Below are 27,518 nucleotides of genomic sequence, written 5' to 3' on the forward strand. Positions count from 1 at the left end.
GGCCAGAGTCTTTCATAACTGTTGGTAAAATCTGACAGTATTAACAAAGAGAACATAATAGCAGCATAAAGGACACAGTAATGGGAGTACAGGCCTATTGTGTGTCTGTCTAATGGTGATCTGGTTGGTCGCACAAAGTAAAGTTTCTCTAATTCTACTGACTTTCTTCATGAAACTATGTGCTGCACTACATTTTTGCTGTATTTTTCCATTTCTGTTTGAGGTTGTATGCCTTTTATAAAATATTTAAATAGTGAGGAGATGACAGGATTTAATCCGCAGGTGTGTATTAGTCACATTGTGCAGTCTTTGAGCGTCTGAGGCTAAGCTTTGTAAGCCTTCCTCTTTGTGTCTCCTCCGCCCTGTCAACCTTCGGTGGGTATTCAGTTGTATAGTTGTACCAGGTGAAGATGCAATAAGGTTTTACGCTTCCGTAAATAAATAATTTAGTAGCAGGATGTTAGTGAGGTTGTAGCAAGGACAGAGCTTTGAAACAGCATTTAAACCTTCAGGTTTGGAAATTAAATGAACAGGAAGTATGATGCAGCAGTTAAACAACACCGTAAGATGCATTTTATATCTGTATTTATTAAGATGGATGGATGGATGGATGGATGGATGGATGGATGGATGGATGGATGGATGGATGGATGGATGGATGGATGGATGGATGGATGGATGGATGGATGGATGGATGGATGGATGGATGGATGGATGGATGGATAGATAGATAGATAGATAGATAGATAGATAGATAGATAGATAGATAGATAGATGCAAGTAAGAAAACAATCAAATCTGATCCTTGTTGCTAAATGTTATATATTCAAAAGTACATTAACAGTAAAAACAAATTCATTGTTCTGTTTACATACTTTACACATACACTACTGTTCAGAAGTTTGGCAAGTTCAGTGAAGATACCATTAAATTAATCAGAAATACAGTCTAGACATTGTTAATGTGGTACATTACCTTTCCACCTGGAAACGACTGATTTTTAATGGAATATCTCCATAGGGGTACAGAGGAACATTTCCAGCAACCATCACACTGTATTCTAATGCTACAATGTGTTAGTTAATGGTGTTGAAAGGCTAATTGATAATTAGAAAATCCTTGTGCAGTTATGTTAGCATATGAATAAAAGTGTGAGTTTTCATGGAAAACATGAAATTGTCTAAGTGACCCTAAACTTTTGAACAGTAGTGTAGATAAATTATGTACATATTTATATCAGTTTTGCTTGTAAATAGCAATTATCTAAAGGTAAAATCAATTTTGTCTCATTGTCACATTTTAAGTTCAATTTCAAACACCTAAAGTGGCAAAAAAACAAATGCTAACATTCCTTTCGAACCATGTACCTCTGCCTGTACTGATTTATATTACTTATTACTAAAACTACTAACTAATAATTTACTAGAAAGGTTTTAGAAAGATTTTTTTTTCATAAAAGGGCGTGAAACATTATACAACAACACTTATTTGGTTCCAAAAATCTATTTACCTGAAAACTGGGGCACAAACAGAGACAGTGGTTATTCAATGCTCTGCTACCACTGAACATACAAGAGCAGCAAACATCACAAGAACACTGGGCTGCATGCAAGCTGTCCGCCTTCTCGCCACCACACAATAACAGTGTCAGTGCTGCTCGGTACTTTAATTAGCATTATTCTCTCCGAGACTGACAGGCGGCTCTGGATGTGTTTCTGTGAGAAAGAGCGAGAGAGTGAATGTGTGAAAAACAGGACCAGCACACAGTCAAACTGTTCCCGTGGGCAGGAAGAATGAATGCTGGCTGCTTCTGATTCACTCCATCCTTCTCAGTCTGTGAATAGTATGTAAGAGCTGCTATGTGCAGCATGACGCTGCTGGCACAACATGTTCAAACCAAATTTGTTCACCGTTTCCTGTAGGACGAAAGGAGAATCCCCAGGAAACTCCATGCCTCATTGGATGTATGAAACATCACAGGAGGAAGCACTGCCATGTATGTACGCTCCCTGTGACACTGATTTCCATATCCATGGCTGCCGTCGACTCTGCATGTCGTAATCTTGTAGTATGTGTAGTATGATCTCTAAATATAAACAATGACTCTTTTGCAATGGGAGCAAAAATGGTGCTTAAGCAGATGACTTGCTGCCTTTCAGCAAAAGTGTGACCTTCATGTCGTGACAATTTCTAAATCAAGAAGTGTACGAGGCTCTGTGAGATTTTTTTTTCTCACATCCTTTATTCTTTTTTTTAAAAATCTATCATCTTTATAAAGTCGCCTCTTGGAGTGTTAAAGGGTGGATTGTATTGGTAGAACAGGGAAGTGGCAGTTTTCCAGATATATAGAATATTTTATTTCATCTTTACTTATGAAATTCACTGAGAAAAGAGAGAATAGTTACTAAAGAATGATTATAATGGTCATATATATATCCAAAACATGCATTTTAAGCACTCCATGTACCATGACTATATATTTTGCCATACGCAGATGACAAACTCGTAAAAATATAATATCAGATTTGAGAAACAGGAGTCATGGTTCTCTATAGTCTGTTTGGACTGGATATTATCTCTCTAAATAATAATAATAATAATAATATTAAACTTTATTTCTATTTATTAATACGTTACAAAATGTTTTCAATAAAAACATATAATACAGTAACAAGAACCATAGCTTAAGACATAATAATATACAGTAATTTGATTAAATACAACAACAAAAAAAGCACTCAGAGAGCGCAGTACCCTGCCAAGGCTGTTCATTCCCCCATATGGCATTGTCAGAAATGCAGCATTTTTTATTAGCTATTAATGATCAGAAATCATGGCACCATAGAATGTGGCCATTTAATATAGATGTACCCACAAACAAAATGACCTTATGCATGTGTACGTTATGTACGGATACTGAATTGCATGACCTAAATATGTAGCAGGCAGCGGGAATTGATGGAACTCCGAAACACCCCCACAGTTTAATCAATTGCTCCTTGTATAACGTCGGACAGATACATGCCGATAAGTCTGCAGCGGCTGATTTGGAGTAGGATCGCAATCATGTGATCGACGTAGCATTCACTTGTCATAGTTACAGTGACGCCATGTCGCTATCTCGCAATGATACACAAATCTTTAACAAATCCATGGATCCAGACTATAAGCCGCATCACTGCCAAAATCTAATGAGGTTGTCCTTGTGTCATTTCTGACCTTCCCTGAAAATTTCATCCAAATCCCTTAGTCCATTTTTGAGTAATGTTGCACACAGACAGACAGACGGACAGACAAACACATGCCGATCGTCACATAACTCCGCCACGTTCCTTTGTGAAGTAATTACAAACTGTTAACAAACACACCAAATGGTAAAACTGAGTTTTAAGATGAGATTTTAAAGATGACACTGAGTTTGCCTGCATGAAATTCTCTGGCAGGAAGTTCAGCAGCTGAAAGGTACCTTTGGTGACAAGATGAGAATTAGGAAGCATTACTGAGGCTCTGACAGATGATCTCAGGCAACAATCAGCTCACTGGGAGCAGACTGCAGATATAGAGAGAAGCCAGACAATTCAAGGCTCTAAAAGCAGCCAATAAAGTCTTAAAATCAATTCTTAAACTCAGGGGTAGGCAGTGAAGGACAGCGAGTATTGCTCTCTCTCAGAATGTGTTAAAAGCCTGGCAGCAGCAATGTTTTCATCAGCTGCAGTCTTTGGATATTTTGCCTGCTGGCACCAGAGTGAAGTGCTTTGCAAAAGCTGAGAGCAAAAGAGATAAAAGCATGGACAGGCCTTCCTAAGTGTGCAGAAGAAAGGAATGACCTGATCTTGGTTAGCCATTTCAGTTGGGCAAAGCAGGACTGCTTTACTGTATGAGCATCAAAGAACCAAAGGATCTGAAGATGACATTTCTCCAGTAGACAACATTTGCCTTCACCTTGCTCTGCATTATAATGAAACTGTGTCAGAGCTGAAGAGTTGCCCCATGATATGATGCTTTTTCAACACAATCCAGCACATTCTTCTAATGGGTGAAGTGAAAACATGATGGTGCAAACACCTCATCCGCCTTTTCAGTGACAGTATTAAAAACTGTTCATACGGTCATTTTTAGTTCAGTAACACTGAGCCTACAGAAAGCACACAGAGCAGTGTTTCTAACTTTAGTTATAGTGTAAAACTATTCTATAAAAATATAAAACTTGGAACCTGAGCTGAATTATAATTTCCTTGCAGATCTTTGTTATCATGGACTCAACATCAGACTCTACAAAGTGTCCATCATTGCTTTTTGGAATGCAATCAGTGTCCTTCACTCAGCTTTTGAGGTAATATCTTAAATTTTCACAAGATACTTAGCAAACACCACAAGGTTGTGTTTTTGTAACACATTCAGTTACATAACTTGAGGCCGCCCTTTCCTTCCACAGCTGTTTGCTGTTGGCTGTTAAGTGGCTCATTTGCATTGCTTTGCATTTATTGTCTGCAGCATTATACATAATTGCTATGCAGAACTACGGAGGTGGAAGCATTTTTATGACCACCTGCACGATCTAATGTACACAGAAGCCACTACCTCGACCTTTCTAGGCATTACTGGCTAATTTCAGCTCTACTTCGATTCAAACTGTTGGTGTCCGGAAACTTTTAAATGTTGGAATCTGTGGTGTTTTTCTCCTGGATTGGGTGATGCACACTCCTTATGTAAGCCGTGAGGAATCGGGGACATGGTACAAGGCAACACAACACAACAACTCAAAAAATCCACGCCTCTCTGATACAGCCTCACAAAATGTCTATCATACATTTGCTTTATCTTTTACTGCACTACTTAGGCACAGTAGTAGGATATTCACACTTTTGTCGCTTTCCACTTCTATTCAACTTCATTTTAAAGGTACACTACCATTCAAAAGTTTGAGGTCACTTAGAAATGTCCTTGTTTTTGAAAGAAAAGTTGTTTTTGTCAGTGAAGATGACATTAAATTAATCATAAATCCAGTCTAGACATTGTTAATGTGGTAAATGACTATTCTAGCTGGAAACGGCTGATTTTAATAGAATATCTCCATAGAGGTACAGAGGAACATTTCCAGCAACCATCACTCCTGTGTTCTAATGCTACATTGTGTTAGCTAATCATGTGAAAGACTAATTGATGATTAGAAAACCCTTGTGCAATTATGTTAGCACATGAATAAAAGTGTGAGTTTTCATGGAAAACATAAAATTGCCTGGGTGACCCCAAACTTTTGAACAGCAGTGTATATAGTTGGCCTTTTCAAAGTTCACCATTTTGTACTTTTCTGCATCAATTGATTGTGGAAATGTATTTATTTACGCAAAAAAACTAAACAAAATTCAAGCACCTGGTGACAGTTCAAAATGTAATGGAATATGTATATATGTATGTTCTACTGTAGGTCAGTTTTTCTTATTTAATATTATATTGCTACTAAAACAACACATAGTTAGGCGTGTTCTACTCTCTACACCTCTTTAAATGTACACATTGCACCTTTTCACATCAATGGTAAATTACCTCATTTTAAATGATTTATAACCTCCTGGGCAAAAAATATCAAACCCCTTTCTTCCATGCCTTAATTAGGATGATAAATGCACATTTTCTAAATACTGAGACAGTCACACTCCCTGCATCACCTTTGAATCCAGCTGTGACCTGATGTGACCTACTGCTTCACATCTCCTCCAGCTTCTCCCGCAGCATCACCGTATAATTATTTAAATAGCTTAAAAATAATCCCGAGCTCCCACCAAAATGAGGGTCATGTAACTCATTTCGCTGCATCCTCTCATCCACAGCAAAGATATAAAGCTTTAAAATGTGTGGGCTTGTGTTGAAAAGTTAAAAAATGAATCCAGCTGAGGATAGCAGCTCCATCACTGAGCAGGAGACTCTGGAGTTTGTCTGGACATGTAATGCTAATAAATACTGCTGTGTTTTCAATTCATTATTTTCAATGTAGATCTTTGACTTCTCATGAAGTACTTTTGTCTTAATCCAGACCTGGGCATTGTACAGCCCACAGGCCATATCTGGCTCAATGGCTGACTCTGACTGGCCTGCATGAGGTCATTGGCAAATTAAAAGTTGATGCAAATATATATCATATCATATCCACCACAGATATTCAACCTGACTTCAGGGCACTTTCATTTCTCTCACTGAACAACAACAACAAAAAAAGAACTGAGGTAATGCAATTAAACAAAGCTGGATGCATTTATTGCTTTTATAGAGATATATATTGAGCAGCGCTTTAAATGTATTGGTCCAGCCCTTAACAACTGTCAAAAGTTTTTCATCTAGTCCCACAGGAAAATGAATTGCCCACCTCTGCCTTAATCTGTTGGAATTTATATTAACCCTCCTGTTGTCCTCATTTACAGGCACCAAAAAATATGGTTTCCTTGTCTGAAAAAAATCCAAAAATTCAGCAAAAAAATTCCCCAAATTTCTGAAAATTTGCAAAACCTTCAGGAAGAAAATTCCAATAATTCCTTAAAAGTTTCCCTTAAAAGTTTTATTTTAAAAAATTCCCCCAGATTTGGCAAGAAAATTCTTGTAAATATTTTCCAAAAATGAGTAAAAACCTTCCAAGAAAAATCCTAAAAATATCTAAAATGATTACCTATATATCAGTAAAACTTCTATTTCCTTTAAGAACATTCACAAAAAATCCACCAAAATCCAGCAAATTTTGCTGGATTTTGGTAGATTTTTTGTGAATGTTCTTAAGAAACATTTTTAACATTTCTTTTTTCCACCAAAAAATGTTCAAAGATTTCCCAAAAATGTTGAAAATGTGGACATCAGAAGATTCACTGTAAAATATATATATATTTTCCCACATTTTCAAACTTTAAAACGAGTCAATTTTGACCCGCAGGACAACATGAGGGTTAAGGAAAGGTTCTTAATTTTTCTTCTACCACTGGTGCTATATATTTGGACTGCATTTGGCTTCATGCTATCATATATACACACAACTAAACATACAGTCTAACCTAAAGACCTGCTCCATCACATCTCCTACAGCTTCCCCTGCGGTATCCCTGCATAATGATTTAAATAGATTAAAAATAATCCTAAACACCCACCAAATATGGAATATGGATTGCTCATTTTGATGCATCATATCATTCACAGCCAAAAAAAAAAAACAAGCAAAAAAAGAAAACACGTGGGCTCACGTTGAAGTGTTAAAGTGTAGGCTACAGAAAATGTCACCTGGGGACGGGGGCTCCATCACTGTGAAGGTGACTGTCTGGAGTCTGTCTGGGCTGCCAGCCTATTTGCAGATAGTACGTTTAAGATATTAGATTTCTTTCTTTTTTTTTATTATTTCCAGTGGATTATTTTTACCTTATTGTACTAAAGGACTGAATACTTCTCCCACTGCTGGCAACATTTATTTGGATTGCATCGACTGTGTAAGTGACCATGGTAACATATTTACACAGCTGATCCTACAGTCTAACTAAGATCCCACTGTCCAGGCTTAAAACAAAGGAGATCATACTTTACTATTTCACCCCCAACAGCACAGTCAGTTTAAAAAGCTTTCAAAAAGCCACCTGTACAGACGGATGTTGGTATAAATTTTTATAGTTGCTTTTCCAATGTTTTATTAGTGCCCCTTTTTGTGTTTTATTGTCTTCCTTCAATGTTTTATTATTGCTTTTTAATGTTTTATTATCGTTACTAATGTTTCAGTGCCTTCTCTTAAAGTTTTATTGTTTTTAGCAATGTTTTAGTGCCTTCTTTGAATATTTTATGATGGCTTTTAATGTTTAATCGTAGCTCTTTCTTTTGTAAAGCATCTTGTACGTAAAGTTTTGAAAGAAAAGTGTTTTACGATTATAGGTTTAAAATAATCCTAGAAACCTATCAAAATATGAAATAGGCGGTTAATTTTGCTGCATCCTCTAATCAACAATAAAGATCTATTCTTACAGGGACTCATGTCTAAATATTACTAAATGAAGGCTACATATAAAGTCATTTGAGGACAGAGGCTCTATCACTGCTGTGTGTCTGGAGGGGCAGCAGTCAGCCTATTTGTTGATTTAAAAATAAAAAAAAAAAGCGCTTTTGTGTAATTCTTTTCAATGCAGATCTTTTACCTTGTCATCATATGTACAGCTCCATGATGTATAATTATTCAAATGCCTTGAAAACAATTTGAAACATCCATCAAAATAAGGAGCATATTCGTTTCACTGCATGCTCCCATCCACAGCAAAAATATAAATGTGTGGGCAGGTTATGTAGGTTATATAAACAGTCATTTAAGGACAGGGGCTCCATCACTGAGCGGGTGACTGTCTGGTGTTTATCTGGGCAGCCAGCAGCCAGCCTATCTGCTAATAATACATTTGTGGTTTCTAATGTATTTTAAATGCAAAACATTCACCTCCAGTAGATTATTTTTACCTTCATGTATTCAAGAATCTGAATCAGCCCTCCACCACTGGTGCTATTTAATTGGATTGCGATGTGATCATACAGACTGTTCCTTCACACATCCTACATCCTTATATGTATAATTACTCAAAGTCTATTTTGCTGCATCCTCTCATCCACAACACAAATACAGAGCTTTAATCTTTGAAATGCATGGACTTGTGTTGAAATGTTGATAAGTGTGAGCTACATAAAGCCAGCTGAGGACACAGACTCCATCACTGAGCAGGAGACTCTCTGGAGTGTTTCTGGGTGGCCAGCAGTCAGCCTGTTTGCTAAAAATAGACCTTGTAACTAAGCAATATAACTAAGTACTACAAATCTGTTCATTTGTACTTTCATTTTTTCCTGGAACTTTCTACTACTACCTCTGCTTATGCTACTATAACATTTAGCTATACTATTGCTTTAGAACTGAATTTAAATTTCTCATGCAAAATATATGAAATACTTAAAAATATGATGCTTCATAGTTGAGCTGTAAAGATGCCAAACATTTCAAGGTTGCTGCTTTTCTTTGTAATTATTCCAATGGCTTTAATCTTTTTTTTTTTTTTTTTTTTTTTAATTTTGAGGCTTAGTCTGTTGGATGTGAAGGTGTCACTTTTGGGTTGTGACTAATTTTAGTGTGTAATTATTACTATTTTCCCTGCCTGGTAAAAAATACTTAAAAGTTACCTCAACCAATTACAGCAGTAAAATCAATTCATGTCAGTGTATGTGTGACAACAGTCTACTGATCCAGTGTGGAACAGTGCAACAGTCACACAGGACATTTTTCTGATTATACTCTTGAGCACCATTTTCATTGCAGCACTTGTAATACAATTTCACAGTATTGTGGCTATATTAATTAATGAAAGGATCTGGATACATCCTCCAGCATTGTAATTCTGCAACGTTTCCTACTAAATGTGTTGGTTCACTGGGATAAATCAGCCATCCAAATGAGATAATTGTGCAACTATATACACTACCAGTCAAAGTTTGGACACATCTTCTCTGGAAGATACAGCCAGCACGGTGAAACTGTGCTAAAAATGTTTGTAGAGGCTGTAAAAATGTAAATAGTTTTAGATTTAATTTCCAGTGTTTGCAACAGCTGTGGGGCTTTGGAAAAATTAAATTTAATGCAAGAAATTGTAATTAATTGTGATGCACTGAAACCAATATGCTAAAAGCTATGACAGTGTTTGAACTTACAGGAGCTAACGGGTTACTGAGAAAGGTGTTAATCAATCATAGGCTGTACCAACCCACAAAGTCCTGTTGGGTTCAGACAAAATAAGATCCAGTGATGATCGATAACAGAAGTCCACTATTCTGATATATCAGACAAAGGAGCTGCTTTGCCTCATGGTGATTCTTTAAGCACATATTGCTCAAGTAACTTGAAAAGTAGAACAGATCTTTTACTCTGGTGTAGTATTTTTTACCTTAATGCACTTGTACTTTGATCAAGTAAAGGATCTGAATACTTTGTCCACCACTGGTGCTATTTAATTGGATTGCATTAAGGGTTTATGGTACCATATGCATACACTTGATCATACAGCCTTATATGCTCCTTCACATCTCCCACAGCTTCAGTGCAAAATCCTTTACACAGCTTATAAAGAAGGCACCAAAATAAGGCACGAGGAGCTCATTGTGCTGGATCCTCTCATCCAGAGCAACGAAAATAGATTCCTAATCTTTAAAAGGCATTAGATCAGGTTGAAATTCTACGAAATGGAGGCTGCATAAAAGGTCACTTGAGGACAGGGGCTCCATTAGTGAACAAGATTTGTCTCAGCAGATAATGGAGCTTTAACTTAAAAAAAAATAAATCAGCTAGAGTGCAATAAGTAGTACACATTTGTGTACTTGAGTGTCATCTTTTCATGACTCTTTCTACTTCTGCTCCCTTACATTTAGGTGAAATCTTGAGCAAGTTAATATTTACTAGTACTAGTGACTTTACAGCTTCATTTAAATTTACATACAACTATAGAGCGATCAGCTACAGCATTATGACCACTGACAGGTGAAGGGAATACTATTGATCATCTTGTTATAATGCAACATTCTGCTGGAAAACCTTGCATCCTGACATTCATGTGGATGTCTGACATGTACCACCCACCTAAACATTGCAGGTCAAGCAATGCCCCACCCCCCATGGCAACAGCAGTCCTTGATGCCAGTTGTCACCCTCAGCAAGACAATGCAAAATCTGCTCAGGTGTGGCCCGGGGAACACGACAGAGCTAAGCTGTTCAGCCAGGTTCCACAGTCCCCAGATCCAAATCTTACTGAACATCTATGAGATGTGCCACGACAAGCCTGATCTAGGTAGGTCCCACTCTGCAACCCACAGGACTGACAGAATTCACTGGTTCCACAGGACATCCCCAGAGGTCCTGTGTCCATGCCCCACTGGGTCAGAGGAGTTTTAGCAGCATAAAGGAGACCAACACAATATTAGACGGGTGGTCATAATGTTATGCTTGATCAGTGTATGAAGTGCTTGTAAATGACGATGCTTTGTAGTAGAGATGCAAAGATGCAAAAGGACATGTGCAGCATCTACTCCAGGATCTTCATCCAAATTATTAAAATAGTGGAGACATATAGTTCAGTTCACAGAATCCACGCATCCACAGCAATGTTAAATAGCAATAGATATTAAAAACATGTGGGTTTGTGTTGAAATGCTAGAAAAGGTGACTTATATAAAGTGTCAGCTGAGGACAGCTCGTCCATCAGGAGCAGGTGTCTGTCTGCACTGTGTCTGGACATCAGCAGGATTATTTGTCTGGCTGTGTTCTGTCTGCAGCACAGAGAGGACTGAGTGTGCCGTGTGTCGTGACTGTCTGCTCCGATCTGCCTTCAAGAACTCCGGAAGCAAGTCTCGAGAAGGAGAAGGAGGCTGCAACATCCGCGTGATCACCGGCGGAGCACCAATGGCCGACGACGGCGCGCGCTGAGGACACCGGCATCCCCTGCCGCGCGTGAGGAAATGGGCGGTCCCGGGGAAAGCTCGGTCACGCTGCGTGGGCGGCTGAGTGGATAGTAAAGGAGCTGCCGCGGCGGTATTTATTCAGAGAGCCGAGCCGAGCTCAGACAGCGAACAGCGGAGCGACTTCAGCACCAGCGGCACCGGACAGCGACTAGTAGCAGCACCGAGACTTGAAAACCTCTCTTCAGCCTCCATCATGGTTCTGATCTGGACTCAGTTCGGTGTGAAGCACAAAAATGTCAATGTTAAGTGCAAAGTGCGAGTTATGCACAGAGGAGACAGCTCCGGATCATCATCCTCAGCGGTGAGTACATCTTTTTGAGAAACTTTTTTCACCTGTTTGTCAAATCATAAACTTTAATTATGAGTTGAATTCATTTCTAGACAGCGTAAATCTCATAGAAGTGATGTTAGATGGTTACAGTCTCTGTAAAGCTGCAATCTTCACTGTACCGGCATCTTTGCTGCTGTTGCTGCTGCACAGAGTTCATTCAAACGCAAGACTCTCGTTCAGCCAATCGCTGCAGAGAATGTCGGTCGTTGAGGGGGGAATCTTTTTGCCCCTCACTTCCCTGCTTCCCACACGTTGCCCTGTGCACCAGCCTGTAGCATTCATTGATATGCAGCTGCACACAGATAAGGGTGTTTTCCCAAAGAGACTGTTTGCCGTGGGGCTGATTTCCTGCTTATTAATAGAAACTGTAGAGCAGTCAGTGTGGAAGATGTTCAGTGCATCAGCAATAGGATGAATATTTGAATTTACATGCTTTTGTTAATCCTCTGATCAGGTGTTGTGAAAGAAGAAATGATCTAAATGAATGAATTTTTGTGTTTCTTCAGGAAGGCACCAAGTCTGAGCAAGACACGCCCTGCCTCTCCATCAAACCCCCAGGCAAGGACTTCTACAAAGTCCTGGGTGTCTCCCCTGAATCCAATGAAGATGAGATCAAGAAGGCCTACAGGAAGATGGCTCTCAAGTTCCACCCAGACAAGAACAGCGATGCTGATGCAGAGGACAAGTTCAAAGAGATCGCAGAGGCCTACGAGATCTTGACTGACCCCAAGAAGAGAAGCATCTATGACCAGTTTGGAGAAGAAGGTGAGAATGAAGATCTGGTGCTGATTTCATTGATGTGATTTAAATAGCATGAACAGCAACTGTCAACTGAATAATTACTGTAGTGCGGGAGGGTACATTAACTATTCATGTCAGAATTGCAACTAAAAATTGTTGCGTGGTGGGAGGATCATGACTAAAACTCTCCCACCCATATTAAAGCAACTCACCATGTGAAGAATGGCAGCTGTGAGACTAATAAATTATTCAGGGAGAAAATAAAGTGCTTAAATTTAGTAAAATCTCCAGAAGGAGAGGCAGAATGTCTATAAAGAGGATCTGAGAGGCAATAAATCAAAAGCAACATACTCAATGATGTAACTCTGTGGTTTCTGTCTGTGTTTTTAGGCCTTAAAAATGGAATGTCAGTGGCTGGCCAAGGCAACATTTTCCGCAATAACTTCAGCAGCGACCCCCACAGCCCCTTCTCCTCCTTCTGCCACGGCTCTGACCACTTCGACATCTTCTTCGGCAACGACTGTGACAGTGAAGATGACCTCTTCAACCCCTTCAGGCGGTTCACCTTTAGCCACGTTGGCGGGTTTGCCGGATACGACGGCGGTCTGCCAAGGGGCCAGCGGCGGCTGCAGGCCGATGCGGTGGTCCACGACCTGCTGGTGACTCTGGAGGAGGTGATGCACGGCTGTACGAAGCATGTAAAGATCACCCGCAGTCGCCTCAACCCCGACGGCCGCAGCCTGAGGTCTGAGGAGAAGGTGCTGAACGTGGTGGTGAAGAAAGGCTGGAAATCAGGAACCAAGATCACCTTCCCCAGGGAGGGAGACGAGACGCCCAACAACACCCCTGCAGACATCACCTTCATCCTCAGGGACAAGGAGCACACCCAGTACAAGAGAGACGGCTCCAACATCGTCTACACGGCCAAGATCACCCTGAAAGAGGTGAGTTTGGTGCATCAGGCTTCAAATTCCATCACTGTCCAACTGAATGTGATGTTATGAAACATATGACTAGTCTATAAGTAGATACAACCACTGACACTAACGCACAGAAAGGCTTAAACCCACCCACCACTTCTTATGGTTTATGTAACTTTTGAGTAATGGTTCTTCATGAACACTAAAGAAAATCGATTACTGAAAACCATCATAAGCCAGGAGGCTCAATTTCTGCCAAATGCAGGAAGGGCAATATCTCCGATTGCAGTCTGGAGACGGAACACAGTGTTCTGCTGTGGGCATCCGAGGCCTGCAGTTTACAATGGGCTGACAGACCCCCACAAACAGAACAGCAGCAGCCTGCCAACGCCTCGGTTACCTCATCAGCTCCTGCAGAGCGAGAGAGAGCAGGAGCTAAATTTAGCCTCAGCACTGACTGCCCCCACGAAATCGCACTTCACTCTCCCTCTCAACTACTATGCTTTGCTGCAGACTCCTATGCCTCTAGCAGGCAGGGCAGAGAGACAGCTATTCTGGCTCTCACTTCATCCGAGCCCACGCACAGATTAGCAGGGTAGCAGTCACAGAGACTGACATTTCACAGAGCTCCTCCATCTTCCTATGGATGCCTTCAGTCACTAAAACACTTAACTCCCACTCACAGTCAGTAAATAGATTAGCGATTATAACATCTGTAACACTGGCTTGTTACATAACATGGAAAATTGTTCTGCTTTGAGAAAGACAGACACTCCATATTTATCCGTTATGTAACTTGACACACTTAACGCTATAAATTCAGGGTTTTTTTACACATTAACTTCATTCCAGTCATAATGAGGCCACCTGGAAAACATTTTAACACTGAGTTTTTCTTCCTTCCTGTGTCTCCAGGCTCTCTGTGGCTGCACAGTTAACGTGCCAACACTTGACAACCGGATGATGCCTCTTCCATGCAGCGACGTCATCAAACCTGGTGCTGTGCGGCGGCTGAGGGGTGAAGGTCTGCCGCTGCCCAAAAGCCCTTCCCAGCGGGGCGACCTCGTGGTGGAGTTCCAGGTGCTCTTCCCCGACAGGATCCCACCGCAGTCCCGCGAGATCATCAAGCACAGCCTGGCCCAGTGCTAATCTGCCTTCTTTAAATGGCCTAGCTGACACGGCGTCACCATGTGTGTAATCAATTCACAAACACAGCCTTGCCCAAGGTGCTAATATCACAACCAATCACAACCTCTTATTGTGTTTGGAGATGGCAAGCAGTGCTGACGTGGGTTGTTGTTCAGACAGGGAGTTTGTGAGAACGCCTGCAGGTGATCGGCATGTCGCACAACTATGATGCCGTATGAGCCTGGAGTTGAGGACTGATGAATGGGGTCTTTGGTATCTGAGGGCATCCATTGACTCAACAGCCTTTCTCTTGAGGGATAAAGTTATCTGTACTGTTATACTTGCAAACCTACAGCAGGATATCAGTGTGCTATTCAAGTCTGTATAGACTTCCTTAAACCTGAATGGTAGAAACGTGAAGAAAAAAAATTTATTATTACTATTATTCTTATTATTAGTACTATTATAGTTATATGGTGTTCATATGACTGACCTTTTGCATTGATTTATTACAATAGCAAATGTACTTGTGTACAAAGATCTACTTTGTGTGCAAAATGCAAAAACATTGTCTCTAAGAGAGATTCATCTGTCAAATGTTCTATTGAATTATTTGAAATGTTTGTATATATTCTGCAATGAGCCAGCTGCTGATGTATTCATACTTGATATATTGAAAAGGCATGAAAAATAAATAATAAAAAAACAAGAATTTGACTTCTGTTTTCCGATGTTGATTGTGTTACTGAAATTGTGCATTTGTATGTAGCACGTCCTCAATGAGCTATGAGGCAATAAGAACCACATGCTGCCACCTAGTGACTAGTGGCTGCTATGACAACAAGCATCATCCTGCCAACAATAGGACACACCTGTTGATGTGCAATTTATGTGGTGGTGTTGCAGAGTCGCCTCATATGAAGCTTTTGCTTTCTGACAGTATTAAAGTGATAGAGGCAGAGAGGATGGAAAGCAACATTCACATCTGGAGGTTGTATATATTGGAGAACCAGAATGACATGAGATGGAAACTCACAGTAGTCGGCATTGATTGAGACATCAGAGCACCTGCGCACGGAGACACAACGTGAAGTTTCATGAGGGATCAGCAATTCTCTAAAATCTTACCTCTATGTGCTCAGGAATGAAATGTCTCAAACAAGTCAGACCTCAGCACCAAATCTGACTGAAGGCCTCCCTGTGACAAACCTGACTTTGGTCGTCCTCTTGCTCATCCCCTGCGTGGTCATTCTGCTTCTGCTCAACTGCCTCTTCCTGGGCTACAAGTTCGTGATCCTGTCCAAGAGGAACACCAGGCAGAAGCGAGAAGACCCGGAGGAGATGCTGCTGCGCTCCAGCCTGCAGAGAGGCTGGCACAGGGCGGCCTTTCCTCCGCTGCAGGACGGGAGGAGCAGAGCCTATACGTCCCTGTCGGAGCCCGTCCTGCCGCATCCGGTCACCTCTTCCAGGGCCTCATCCAGGGAGAGGCTCGGTGCGGATCACAGGATCCGGCTCCTTAGGCCTGACGGTGCCACCGGATCAGGCTATCTGAGGGCGCCCAGCACCATCCGGGCCACCTCCTCCTCTCCGGCTGTCTTCACCCCGAGACTCGACCTGCACTCCGGCTGGTGTAAAAGTGCACCGGTGTTACGGCAGTCCAGTGTTTCAGAGGGTGAAACCAGAGTGAACCTGGTTCCTCCAAACTCTCCTGTGGTGAGTTACTGAGCATTACCTCCAAGGGCGTCAGAGAGTAAAGATTGGTTTTGGTGATGGTGGAGCTCTATTTAAATGCAATGCAATAAAGCCTAATACAGATGTGCCTTAATGCAGCCAATACAGGCTGGATCAAACTCCTATATTTGCACGGTTAGCTGGATTAAGCTGCTTTTTAGCTTCTATTAACCCATGTTACTACTCTTTTTTTTAAGCTTATTGACAGCATAGGTTTTATATGTGTTAATTTCATTAAGTGCAAGTTCAGAAATAGGCCAAAAGTAGGTAAAATAGTGAAAATCTTACACTAGTTTAGACTCCGGGCCTCAAGATCAGCAGGTAATAAAGCTGAACCCACATTTTGGCTTTTATTTTAACTTTTTTTTTTTTCTTTTTTTGCTTTAGGGTTGCAAATTCCCACATCACTAGGCCCAGCTAAAGCTAATAAGATTTTTTTTAAAAAAGAATTGCTACATAGTGAATTTGGGATTTTTTAAAGGGCTTCTGTAAGTCTGGGGTAATAGGGTAGTTGCCTTCTAAGTGCTTGATATTGCACCTTTCAAACTTTTTAGGTATTGTAGATCCAAAAATTAACGTTTTGACCAAACTCGACCTGGAAAAAAAACAGCTTTCATTTGCCTGTCAGCACATAGTAACAATATTTAAGCTTATTGCTGTCAAGTATAGAAAATATGAAAGTATTTAAATGTTAACATCAGTTGTGTTTTCTTCTTGACTTAAGGGGTTGGCCAGTCACCTGGTTTTGATCTAAATCAGTTACATCTTGTTTCATGTGTGCAGGTCTCAAGCATCAACATCATGTGACATATTTCAGTCACATTTATAATTATTTCTGTCTGATGTAATCGGTGCTCATGGTGCTGTTTGGATATGGCAGTTTTCATACATCACATGTCACTCATTGAGTTCAGTCAGCCTCAGACGCTTTTTATCAATGTGTGTGACTACATATATGATTGATCATATTCTTATTTGTTTATTCCAAACAGATTGAGAAGTGATTTTTTCATACAAGGCAGCACATGTTAAAGCGTCCACTAACCACCTTTTCAGAGCACTGAATAAGGGATGTAAACAATGGAAAAAGTTGTGACCAGCAACAAAAGAATGTCAATACGAACGTCACACTTTCCTTTGTTCACAGCAGGAGGAAGAACATATTCGCCAGGGCTGTACTTATGAGATGCTGACAGATGTGAACCCAGCTGCTGCAGTCCATGTGTTTGACAAAGTGGACATGGAGTGTGAGTTCAGTAACCCACCTTCGGAGACGTCCTGCATGAACACGTCTGCAGAAGGTCCTGGACTGGACAGCGACTTCGGAGCGAGTGCAGGTACTTGAGTCTCCTTCAGCTGCACTGCAATCAATACAAGTGTCATTAATAACTAATGCTGCTGCTGCTTGATCTCACAGAATGATTAAACTTGTAGGAGCATAATATGAAAGTTTTATCACTTTTATCACCCCCAAACTTTTCTGCCTAGCTGTGAGAAGTGCTTAAATTGGGAATGAGAGTGTGATAAGATATTGACTGATGTTTCATAGAAAATCTCACCAGTGGAGAACATAGATGTGATGAGGGCTGAACAGGTGGTGGGTTAATTAGTGATCAATGGATCAGCAGCTGTTTTGATTGTGGAAAAAATTGTAAAAAATCTCCAGCCTCTCAAATGAGATAGTTTGTTGTTTTTTTTGGCTATCATCTCTGAAAAGCTGTAATAGACACTTTAAACGGTTTTCTCACGTTTACTAGACGTAGCAGTAATTGAAAATCTAATGAGAAGATTGAGTGATAGTAAAATTAATCTTTACTTGCAGCTCTAGAATGACATCTTGCTGTTATTTATACAGACTTGATATGCACAATATGGATAAAATCACCTGGGCAATTTCATGTTTTCTGTGAAAACTCACACTTTTATTCATGTACTAACATAATTACACAAGGGTTTTCTAATCATCAATTAGCCTTTCAACACGATTAGCTAACACAATGTAGCATTAGAACACAGGAGTGATGGTTGCTGGAAATGTTCCTCTGTACCCCTATGGAGATATTCCATTAAAAATCAGCTGTTTCCAGCTAGAATGGTCATTTACCACATTCACAATGTCTAGACTGTGTTTCTGATTCATTTAATGTTATATTCATTGAAAAAACTGCTTTTCTTTCAAAATAAGAACATTTCTAAGTGACCCCAAACTTTTGAACGGTAGTGTATTTGAAAAAACATTTGGACAGTATATTTTTGAATGTTAACATACTAGACGGTCACATTTGTTATTGTAGCTTAAAGTCTGAACCAAAGGTTAGTTATTCAGTTTGTTCTGGTCAAATAAATCAGTTGTGTGCATGCTGTGGTTGCTCAGTGTAGTCCAGATTATAGTATTTACCAGGAAAAAATGTATGGTTTGGATATCAGTGACAATTAATTCAAAGCAGAGTGGTTTATGTGACTGATGGTGTAAAGTAGCTACCTTTGAACAAAAAGCTCTGAATGCAATTTCTTCCAGGCGTCTCCCTGCGGATTCTGTCAGCAGACAGTGACGGTCTGTCCAACGGTGTGCTGACTTCAGCTCTGGAGTGGGATTATTACGACCCCTGCTACGTCAAACAGAACAATGTACCCAAACAGAAACATCACAGACCTGCAGTGCACACAAAACAGTACTGGGTGTAATCAGTAGTTTTAATGTTTATTTTTTTTTTAACCACTTATTTAAATAACATATTCATGTTTATTTTTTAAGTCTTTATTTTATTTGTCTCACTAACAATCACTATGGTTTCACACTAATATGGGCATAATTTGATGTTTGAGACTGCACTCTGCTACTGAACCTGTTCAAATTGTATATTTACTCTGCACTTTGACTTCAGTTGTTGTAAATTCTGTTTATTGTGCACCCCTCACTCCTGTTATTTTTAATTCGTCACCATTTCAGCCAGCTCTGACTCTCACAAGCATTCACATCATTATTTGTTTCACTGTTTGAAATGTTTTGATTCACTCTCATCAATAAAGACTATGTACAATTTAATAAAGTGCCTATTAATCATATTAATGGTTACTGTCGTCTGTTCCATTATGTCAGTTACATTAAAAGTGTCAGTACAGAGATTAGAAGCCTCCAAAGTCAAATTATGGAAGATAATCAAATTCATGGGGTTCACACAATATTATTTCAATTTTTAAAGCTGTCTGTTGGTTTGGCATGTCTGTAGCATCAATCACTCTTTAAAGGTAACAAATCTTAAAGGCATTCTATTCATTTAATGATGCAGGCTTCTGACGTTTGCTAATCCTGACCAGCAGAGGGCACCACAGTGTGGGGTTTTACATGTTCTTTAATTCTACTGTATAGACTCCAAATGCAAGTTAATAGCTTGTTTTTACTGTAGATTTCTGCTACAATATAAAATATAGTAAAAATGATTTTAAAAATCAGTTGTTGCTCATAATAAATACAATGGAGGGCACCAGATTTAGCTTTGTCTATAAATAGTCACTATGTAATGCTTCTTGCTCACTCATAAATACAATTTTTAGCAACCACCAAGACTATTTCATTTATTTGTTCAACCATCACAACTCACAAAATGGAACACAGAAAAGAACCCATTGAGATAAGCTTCAGGGTACAATTAACTAAGATTTTTCCCCACACTCTGATGGATTCGTAAGCTTTCTCCTAACACATGTTTTTCTCTAATGTGACTGATCTGTGGGTGGGATCTGCTAGCATCACGTTAAAAAGACTGTCATCTTACCTATTACTTAAGTCACAGTTTTAATGTCATTTCTGGAAAGATAATGCCTTGAATGTTTGGTAAAATAAAGTGGATGCTGACTGTTTATAAATATACAATCCATTTGCAGGAAGCTGATATTTGAATGAAAGAAAAAGACAACTTAGCAGCACGGTGTCTCAACGTTTAGATGTAAATTACTAAGTAGGAACTAGACCAGCAAGGAAAACAGAAAACCCTGTGAACAAATGCTTTGCAGTTATCAGCAGCGCAAATACACAGAGGCAACTAAGTAGGAATATTTTATTCTCTGTTGAGATATATCTGTACATTAGAGATCAAGTGCCACTTGAATGTATTTTTAGTTCATAGAAAGTATGACTGACGCTGCACTATGCAAACATGAAAACAACCAGACCAAAAAGCATCACTTTAGTCAAAGCTGGAGAGGAAAGTCAACACAATCTGCTTGAGCTTAGCATCAGATGCCTCAGAGATTTTGCCATCGGCCCTGCAATGAAAAAGGGATTGGTTAAAACCACACAGAAAAAACAACAAAACAAAATCATCACAGTCTGTTGCCTCAAAGATTTTCAACTTACTTAATAGCTGCCAGCAGGTCTTGGTGCTGGCTCAGTATGTGCTGCAGGAACGCCTTCTCGAACTTGGTGATCTTGCTTGGCTCCATTTTGTCTAAGTGTCCCCTCACACCTGCATAAATGACTGCTACCTGTTCCTCAATAGCCATTGGAGCTGAAAGGCGACAGGCACAGGAGGTTAGACAAGCATGGACACATTATCTAAAAAAGATGCTAGACTAAACAGTAAATACTCACAGTACTGTCCCTGTTTAAGGAGCTCAGTCAGACGAACACCACGGTTCAGCAGCTGCTGAGTGGCAGCGTCCAAATCAGAACCGAACTGAGCGAAGGCAGCCACCTCACGGTACTGGGCCAGCTCCAGCTTCATGGTGCCGGCCACCTGAGAATGGACCAAAATCGGTAAGTCATAATGAAGAGTTTCACTGTGATAAAAGCTGCAAGATTAAAAGGAAGACTAACCTGCTTCATGGCCCTGGTCTGGGCAGCAGATCCGACACGTGACACAGACAGACCGACGTTGATGGCTGGACGAATACCCTTGTAGAACAGCTCAGTCTCCAAGAAGATCTGGGAGAGAAAACAGCATTTAACAACTGGTTCAAGACTTTATTTAGGCTGAATGAGAACCTCCAGTAAGACGCTGACCTGTCCATCAGTGATAGAGATGACGTTGGTTGGAATGTAGGCTGACACGTCACCGGCCTGTGTCTCAATAACAGGAAGGGCTGTGAGGGAGCCGCCGCCGAAGTTGTCGTTCATCTTAGCAGCTCTCTCCAGCAGACGGGAATGCAAGTAGAAGACGTCTCCTGGGTAAGCCTCACGACCGGGGGGACGACGCAGCAGCAGGGACATCTGACGGTAGGCCACAGCCTGCAGCAAAGAAGGACGAACTTAGCTCCAGACTTTCAGAAAACTGCCTGTTTACAGCAACTGGTTTCCCCTGTGTCAAAACACCCTCCAAAACCAGACTGAAGAAAACTCACCTGCTTGGACAGATCGTCATAGATGATGAGTGCGTGCTTGCCGTTGTCTCTGAAGTACTCTCCCATGGAGCAGCCAGAGTAGGGAGCCAGGTACTGCAGGGGAGCAGCATCAGAAGCAGTAGCAGACACCACAATGGTGTACTTCATGGCATCGGCATCAGTCAGCCTCTTCACCAGCTGAGCCACAGTGGATCTCTTCTGGCCGATAGCGACGTAGATACAGTACAGCTTCTTCTTCTCGTCGGTTCCGTCGTTGAAGCGCTTCTGGTTGATTATGGTGTCGATGGCGATTGCGGTTTTGCTGCAATGCAAATTTAAAGATAAAGACTTAGCACCATGTTCACACTAAAACCAAGTTTTCATGCAGTGTCAAGATGATTCTCATGCTGGTCCTTAGTACCAAAATGTTCTGCAGGTTAAACACAGTGAAGTCTCTACCCCTTGAAATACTTCTTGTCTCATTTTCTTCTCCTCTTGTCGCTCTTTGTCAGAAATACAAAATGTATGAATGCTTGTATTTCTCCTTTTCTACTTCTAAAACTGACTTCTAACATTTTCTTCCCATGGACTCAACTTCACAAGTACGACAATAACAGCTTCTCCTTGGTGATTTATCTCATACATGGAATGTGAGTGTGGAGAACAGGATAGCAGAATGTGGTAATCTATTTGCTATGTAAATCTTTGCTATGCACTTTACTTCTAGTGTTGAAATGTTAAAAAAAAAATGCTTTTTTTAAAAAAAAGTGTTACATAAGTGAATGAGTTTTGAAAGCCCTTAAACATGAATTACAATCAAAAGACAAAACATGACTGAGCCAGCTGTATGAATCAGATTTACAGATTTGACATTTATAAATAAACATTACGCAACTAACTACATAAAGTGATTTTTTTTTAACCCAATATACACAAATGTTTAGTCTTATGTCAGTACTGAAATGTCAATAGCAATAAATTGACAACAGGATGAACTAACAGAAATCCAAACGATGAAGAGTTTTAACTTGTTGCAACAGCTTTTACTACGACAGAGAGTTCCAATTGTTTTTAGTAAATGGCACTTTCACTACTGAGACAGCATTTAAAAGGCACTGGAAATAACATCAAATGCTGCCATGTGCTTAACTATTCACTTTGAACAGAATCCTCTTACCCGGTCTGCCTGTCTCCAATGATGAGCTCACGCTGCCCACGACCGATGGGGACCAAACTGTCCACAGCTTTGATGCCAGTTTGCATGGGCTCCCTCACAGAGATACGGGGGATGATGCCAGGGGCTTTCAGACCAACACGCCTTCGGGTTTTGGATCCAAGAGGGCCCTTTGAAGGAAATGGCAAATAAAAAAAGATCAGGAGCACTATCAAAAAACTGCTTATAAATGAATTCATCAAAGGTGAATGGGCCACAACAGGGTGGCAAAATTCCCTGTACACTAAAACTGAAGTGATTCACAGACCTGAAATGATCAACAGAAAACTGATTGATAATGGTTTCTGGTATTTTTCAATGGAACAAAGTTTCCTTTAAATTTAAGCATCTGGGGTATATGGATGGTTTTTCGTGTGATAAGTTATAGAAAAACTAATGTGTTTGGAGTTTTAAGTGATGGTTTGATCAAACAAGTAATGTAAAGACATTACATTGAACATTTTAAAAGAGAAAACTGAGGAATCAGTAGAATAATCTGCTGCACAATTAATGTTTTCATTATCAATTGTTCTGCAGATTATGTTGCTTACATCCCTACATAAGAATAAAGCTCTTAAAAAAGGAATTTTCTCTTTACCTTTCCATCGATAGCATTTCCCAGAGCATCAACAACGCGGCCCAGGAGCTCTTCACCAACAGGCACATCGACAATAGCACCAGTTCTCTTGACGATGTCGCCCTCTTTGATCAGTTTGTCATTACCGAACACCACAACACCAACGTTGTCAGGCTCCAAGTTCAGAGACATACCCTGGTTTAGAGAAGAAACAACTATTACTACCACTGTTCCCTGTAGTTTGCACCGTACACCTACAGATAGATGTACAAACGGTGTCAACTGCCCTTTATCTAAATAACTGTCAGGTTAAGATGTGTATCACACAAATGTTGGCCGTCCAACCCGCCTCTTTAACAACATTTTCTGTACATATCTCTGTCACTTTTCAATAACAGTAAGGTTCCCACAAAACATCTGTCCTAAAAATTTTTGCAGCAAGTGCACAAATGAAGCAAGTTAATACTGCTGTACTAATAATTCTAGATACACAGACTAATTTTGAGGAATTACTATTTTTTGGCATTACAAATTTCAACAACGGCTAAAACTGGTGATTACATTTTACTCAAAGTCCTTTTTGAGAAAGAATCATTGTCAACTGCCAACTACCACTGACTTAGAATGATTTAGAAAGCACTTCAGCAAATATTCTCAAACATCTACGCAAGCCATTCAGTAAAAAGCCAGTATTCAAGGCTTATTTTAATCACCTTGAGACCAGATGAGAACTCCACCATCTCCTCAGCCTGCACGTTCCTAAGACCGTACACTCTGGCAATACCATCACCAATGGACAGCACGCGACCAGTCTCCTCCAGATCAGCGGTGGTATCAGCTCCCATGATCTTCTCCTCCAGGATGGATGACACCTCGGCTGTGCCTTTAATGTGTGAAAATTACATAAGCATCTTGCAAAATATGAAATAATACACATTTGAAACCTTGCTGGGTGAAAATGTGCCAAAATAACTAATTTTGTTTAGCTTTAGGTAGGGCTGCAACAACGAATCGATTAAATCGATTAAAATCGATTATTAAAAGTGTTGGCAACGAATTTCATTATCGGTTTGTTGTGTCGCGTGATTCATGCGTCACTCGCCACGTCGCGGAGCCGTCTACTTTATATATCTATGGTCTACTTCACCTGCAGAGCTTTGTCAATGCTGGTTGACTGAAATAAAGTTTTTTAAAAAAAAAAAACTTCACCTGCAGAGCAAGTTGAACAGAGCGAGGTGGAGGTAGGGCGGAGGCAGTATTTTCAAAGGAAGAGTAAATTCAACAAATGAAACATGACCGGCATGGAGAAAACAGTTTGACCGAAGTCCTCAAAAGTGTGGGAGCATTTCATGCTTCACAAAACCACAAACATGCATCACATGCAAACTTTACAAAAGTGATATGAGATGGAATAGGAGCACCACAATGAAGATAGAGCACCTGAAACAGAAACATGTTGGAGTCACCGATGAGGATGAAGAAGCTCAACAGCAGGTAAGTCACTACAGTATCCTACGTTTGTTCTGTTTTAAAGTGCGGAAACATAACATTAGTCTCTCTGGTAGCTCTCCTGATGCTAGCGTTCGTTAGCTGATTAATGACAGTGATAGGGCACGTGTGTGTGAGAGAGATACTTTTTATTTCACTTTAATCAGCTTAAGCAGGGTTTGAATATGCTTTATAAATAAATGTAACTTGCACACAATGGTGATAGTAATTTAAAGATTAAGCCTCAAGTTTTAATTTTCTGACAAAGTCTGAGTGAAGACACTGGTCTGTGTTGGAGTGAGGCAGGATGAATTGCATTTAGACAGGTTAAAGTAACTTCTTACTTCTACTCAATTTATGTAGTGAAGTATTTTTTAGGGTGCTTATACATACATACATACATACATACATACATACATACATACATACATACATACATACATACATACATACATACATACATACATACATACACACACACATACACACATACATACATACATACATACATACATACATACATATTTATATATGTGTGTTTTGTTCTTTGGGCTACTTGCATGCCTTAACCTAATACTGCAAATAAAACATAATTATTGAGTTGTTGTAAATTGTGCTATAATACATACTATACTATCTTTCTCATTTCATCAACAGCAAAAAAAATGACAGGCTTCATGATGAGAAAGGCATCATGTCCACCACAGCAAGCAGCTGTCTTGACTGAGAGCATCCTCAACATGATCGTCACTGACATGAGGCCTCTGTCGATGGTTGAAGACGAAGGCTTCACTACAATCTTATTTGCTCTGTCAGTCCAAATCTTCTATTTCTGAATAAAGTGGCGGAAATTAAAAATGTGTTGTTTTTTTTCTTCATTCAATTCATCGAAAAAATAATCGACCAATTAATTGATTATTAAAATAATTGTTAGTTGCAGCCCTAGCTGTAGGTCGGTGTTTCTTCAAACACTGACCTGTTTTCTGCAGCCATGGACGGGTAGTATGTAGATTCTTGGCTCCTACACATGTTGCAGCAACGTTCTTGGATACCTTTACCACAAAGGGAAATACCATAGTAATCAGTTAGATCTCGGTGATAAATGCAGTTTTTTTTAAAAGTTTAATTACTTTTTAAAAATTTGTCAAATCAATAATAAACTGAGTCTTCAGTTGATAAGGTAGACCAACTAAAACAGAAGCAGCCACAAGCACCAAGTTCTACAATAACGCCCCCCTTCTTGAAGGGTATAAAAGCTGATGATAAAAGAGAGGCGTTTATTCAATTTCACAGTCATTTTTAAGGCTTGTAGAGATGCTGAATTTGACTTGTATTACATAGAGCAGTTTCAATAGAGGACATACATTAAATACAATAATGAAGAAAGTTTGAAGAGAGTCCTGCCCACCTGATAACACTGCTAACATGCTTCAAGTCAACAATGATGATTGTGAAAATACTACACACAATAACTGTTACAGATTTATGACTTGCAACATCTTGAATTAGAAATTCTGTCCAAACCTGGATATAAATCTTTGGTAGAAGAATCTGAGGGTTTCAGAAACAATTAAAGTAGTAAATGTTGCTAAGTGACTTTCTAAGTTTTTCAAACATTTCCTGATGTTTACGTGACAGAGAAAGGGATGCTCAGCTATACGACCAAAATGTACAACTAGTCCTGGAGTACACCAACTGGGGCTAATTATAGAGTATGTGTATGGGCTTTGACTACTAACTTTACATTGTGCATTACTATCTGCAGCCAAAACCTATTTTAGGTTATCCATATTTATATAGAGACCCTAAATTTTTTTTCACCTAAAGTCTGTAAGTATTTAAAGGGCCCAGGTCATGCAGTCTGCAGTCATAGGACAGTCCTCACTACTAACAGTAACAAGTCAACCACATAATATAAAACCAAAATGATGTAAAATCCTGCAGAGTTTTGCTCTGAGCATCTCAACAACTATCCAAAGCTAGCCTGGTGGATGCTGTTCAGTTTAAGCTAGCATGCAAAGAGAACAAACCTGACCTTCAGTACCAAATTACATTCGTCATAGCTGCACTTGAGCTTAGCCATTACGACTGACAACGCATTATCAGCGTATCACACAAACCAGAGATTAATTTAATCATTTAGCCACCCGTAATAGTGTTCCGTGCTGTCCTGAAGGCGGTTTGTTGCTGTCTGTGAGCTACAAATGCTAACAGTAATGACTGGCTCTATGAAGGGCCCGGTGTCCTCCGGTGCAAAGACGTGTGCACGCACAACAGCGCCGCGGTTTACTGCGAATTAATTCAGTTTTTCTGGTCGAAGTGACCGTAAAACAAAACAGAAGGAACTTAAAGTTGCTTACAAATCCAGCCCTTCGAGGTAAATTGCGGGCAAGAGCCGCTGCGACGCGAACTGACAGCATGTTGGTGTCCTGCGGTGTCTGTCCTGCTCCCGGGGCGGAAAGAGAAGGATGGCGGACACGGCAGTGGTTTGGAGAAAGGTCACCGCGACCCGGAAGTACTTCAACGTCAGTTACTTCTTTATTTTTCTTTTTTTTTTGTACAATGATATGG

At 40.0% G+C, this 27,518-nt stretch overlaps 3 protein-coding genes across 4 annotated transcripts; 2 read left to right on the forward strand and 1 right to left on the reverse strand.

The window, feature by feature from the left end:
• Positions 1–11,531: 11,531 nt before the first annotated feature.
• Positions 11,532–15,336, forward strand: zgc:122979 (uncharacterized protein LOC641576 homolog). Its single transcript, XM_023272194.3, has 4 exons — positions 11,532–11,800; positions 12,337–12,595; positions 12,962–13,515; positions 14,407–15,336. The coding sequence occupies exons 1-4, from the start codon at positions 11,693–11,695 to the stop codon at positions 14,638–14,640; spliced, it is 1,155 nt and encodes a 384-aa protein (XP_023127962.2). The 5' UTR covers positions 11,532–11,692; the 3' UTR covers positions 14,641–15,336.
• A 35-nt stretch (positions 15,337–15,371) lies between these two features.
• On the forward strand, positions 15,372–19,416 carry hwa (huluwa). 2 transcript variants are annotated; one of them, XM_023272193.3, is made up of 3 exons: positions 15,372–16,332; positions 17,501–17,687; positions 18,869–19,416. In XM_023272193.3, the coding sequence occupies exons 1-3, from the start codon at positions 15,769–15,771 to the stop codon at positions 19,033–19,035; spliced, it is 918 nt and encodes a 305-aa protein (XP_023127961.1). In that variant the 5' UTR covers positions 15,372–15,768; the 3' UTR covers positions 19,036–19,416. The 2 variants fall into 2 exon arrangements, with proteins under 2 accessions (XP_023127961.1, XP_023127960.1); XM_023272192.3 differs by having other exon boundaries at positions 15,422–16,332; positions 17,498–17,687.
• A 978-nt stretch (positions 19,417–20,394) lies between these two features.
• Positions 20,395–27,464, reverse strand: atp5fa1 (ATP synthase F1 subunit alpha). The gene is made up of 11 exons (XM_023272190.3): positions 27,308–27,464; positions 25,924–25,999; positions 24,173–24,342; positions 23,481–23,654; positions 22,847–23,013; positions 21,691–21,991; positions 21,353–21,577; positions 21,167–21,274; positions 20,942–21,086; positions 20,708–20,858; positions 20,395–20,616 (listed from the first exon to the last, which is right to left on the reverse strand). Exons 1-11 carry the CDS (start codon positions 27,365–27,367, stop codon positions 20,538–20,540), a joined length of 1,656 nt encoding a protein of 551 aa, XP_023127958.1. The 5' UTR covers positions 27,368–27,464; the 3' UTR covers positions 20,395–20,537.
• Positions 27,465–27,518: the final 54 nt, after the last annotated feature.

This window comes from Amphiprion ocellaris, chromosome 17, assembly GCF_022539595.1.
Source record: "Amphiprion ocellaris isolate individual 3 ecotype Okinawa chromosome 17, ASM2253959v1, whole genome shotgun sequence".
Classification (NCBI taxonomy): Eukaryota; Metazoa; Chordata; class Actinopteri; family Pomacentridae; genus Amphiprion; species Amphiprion ocellaris.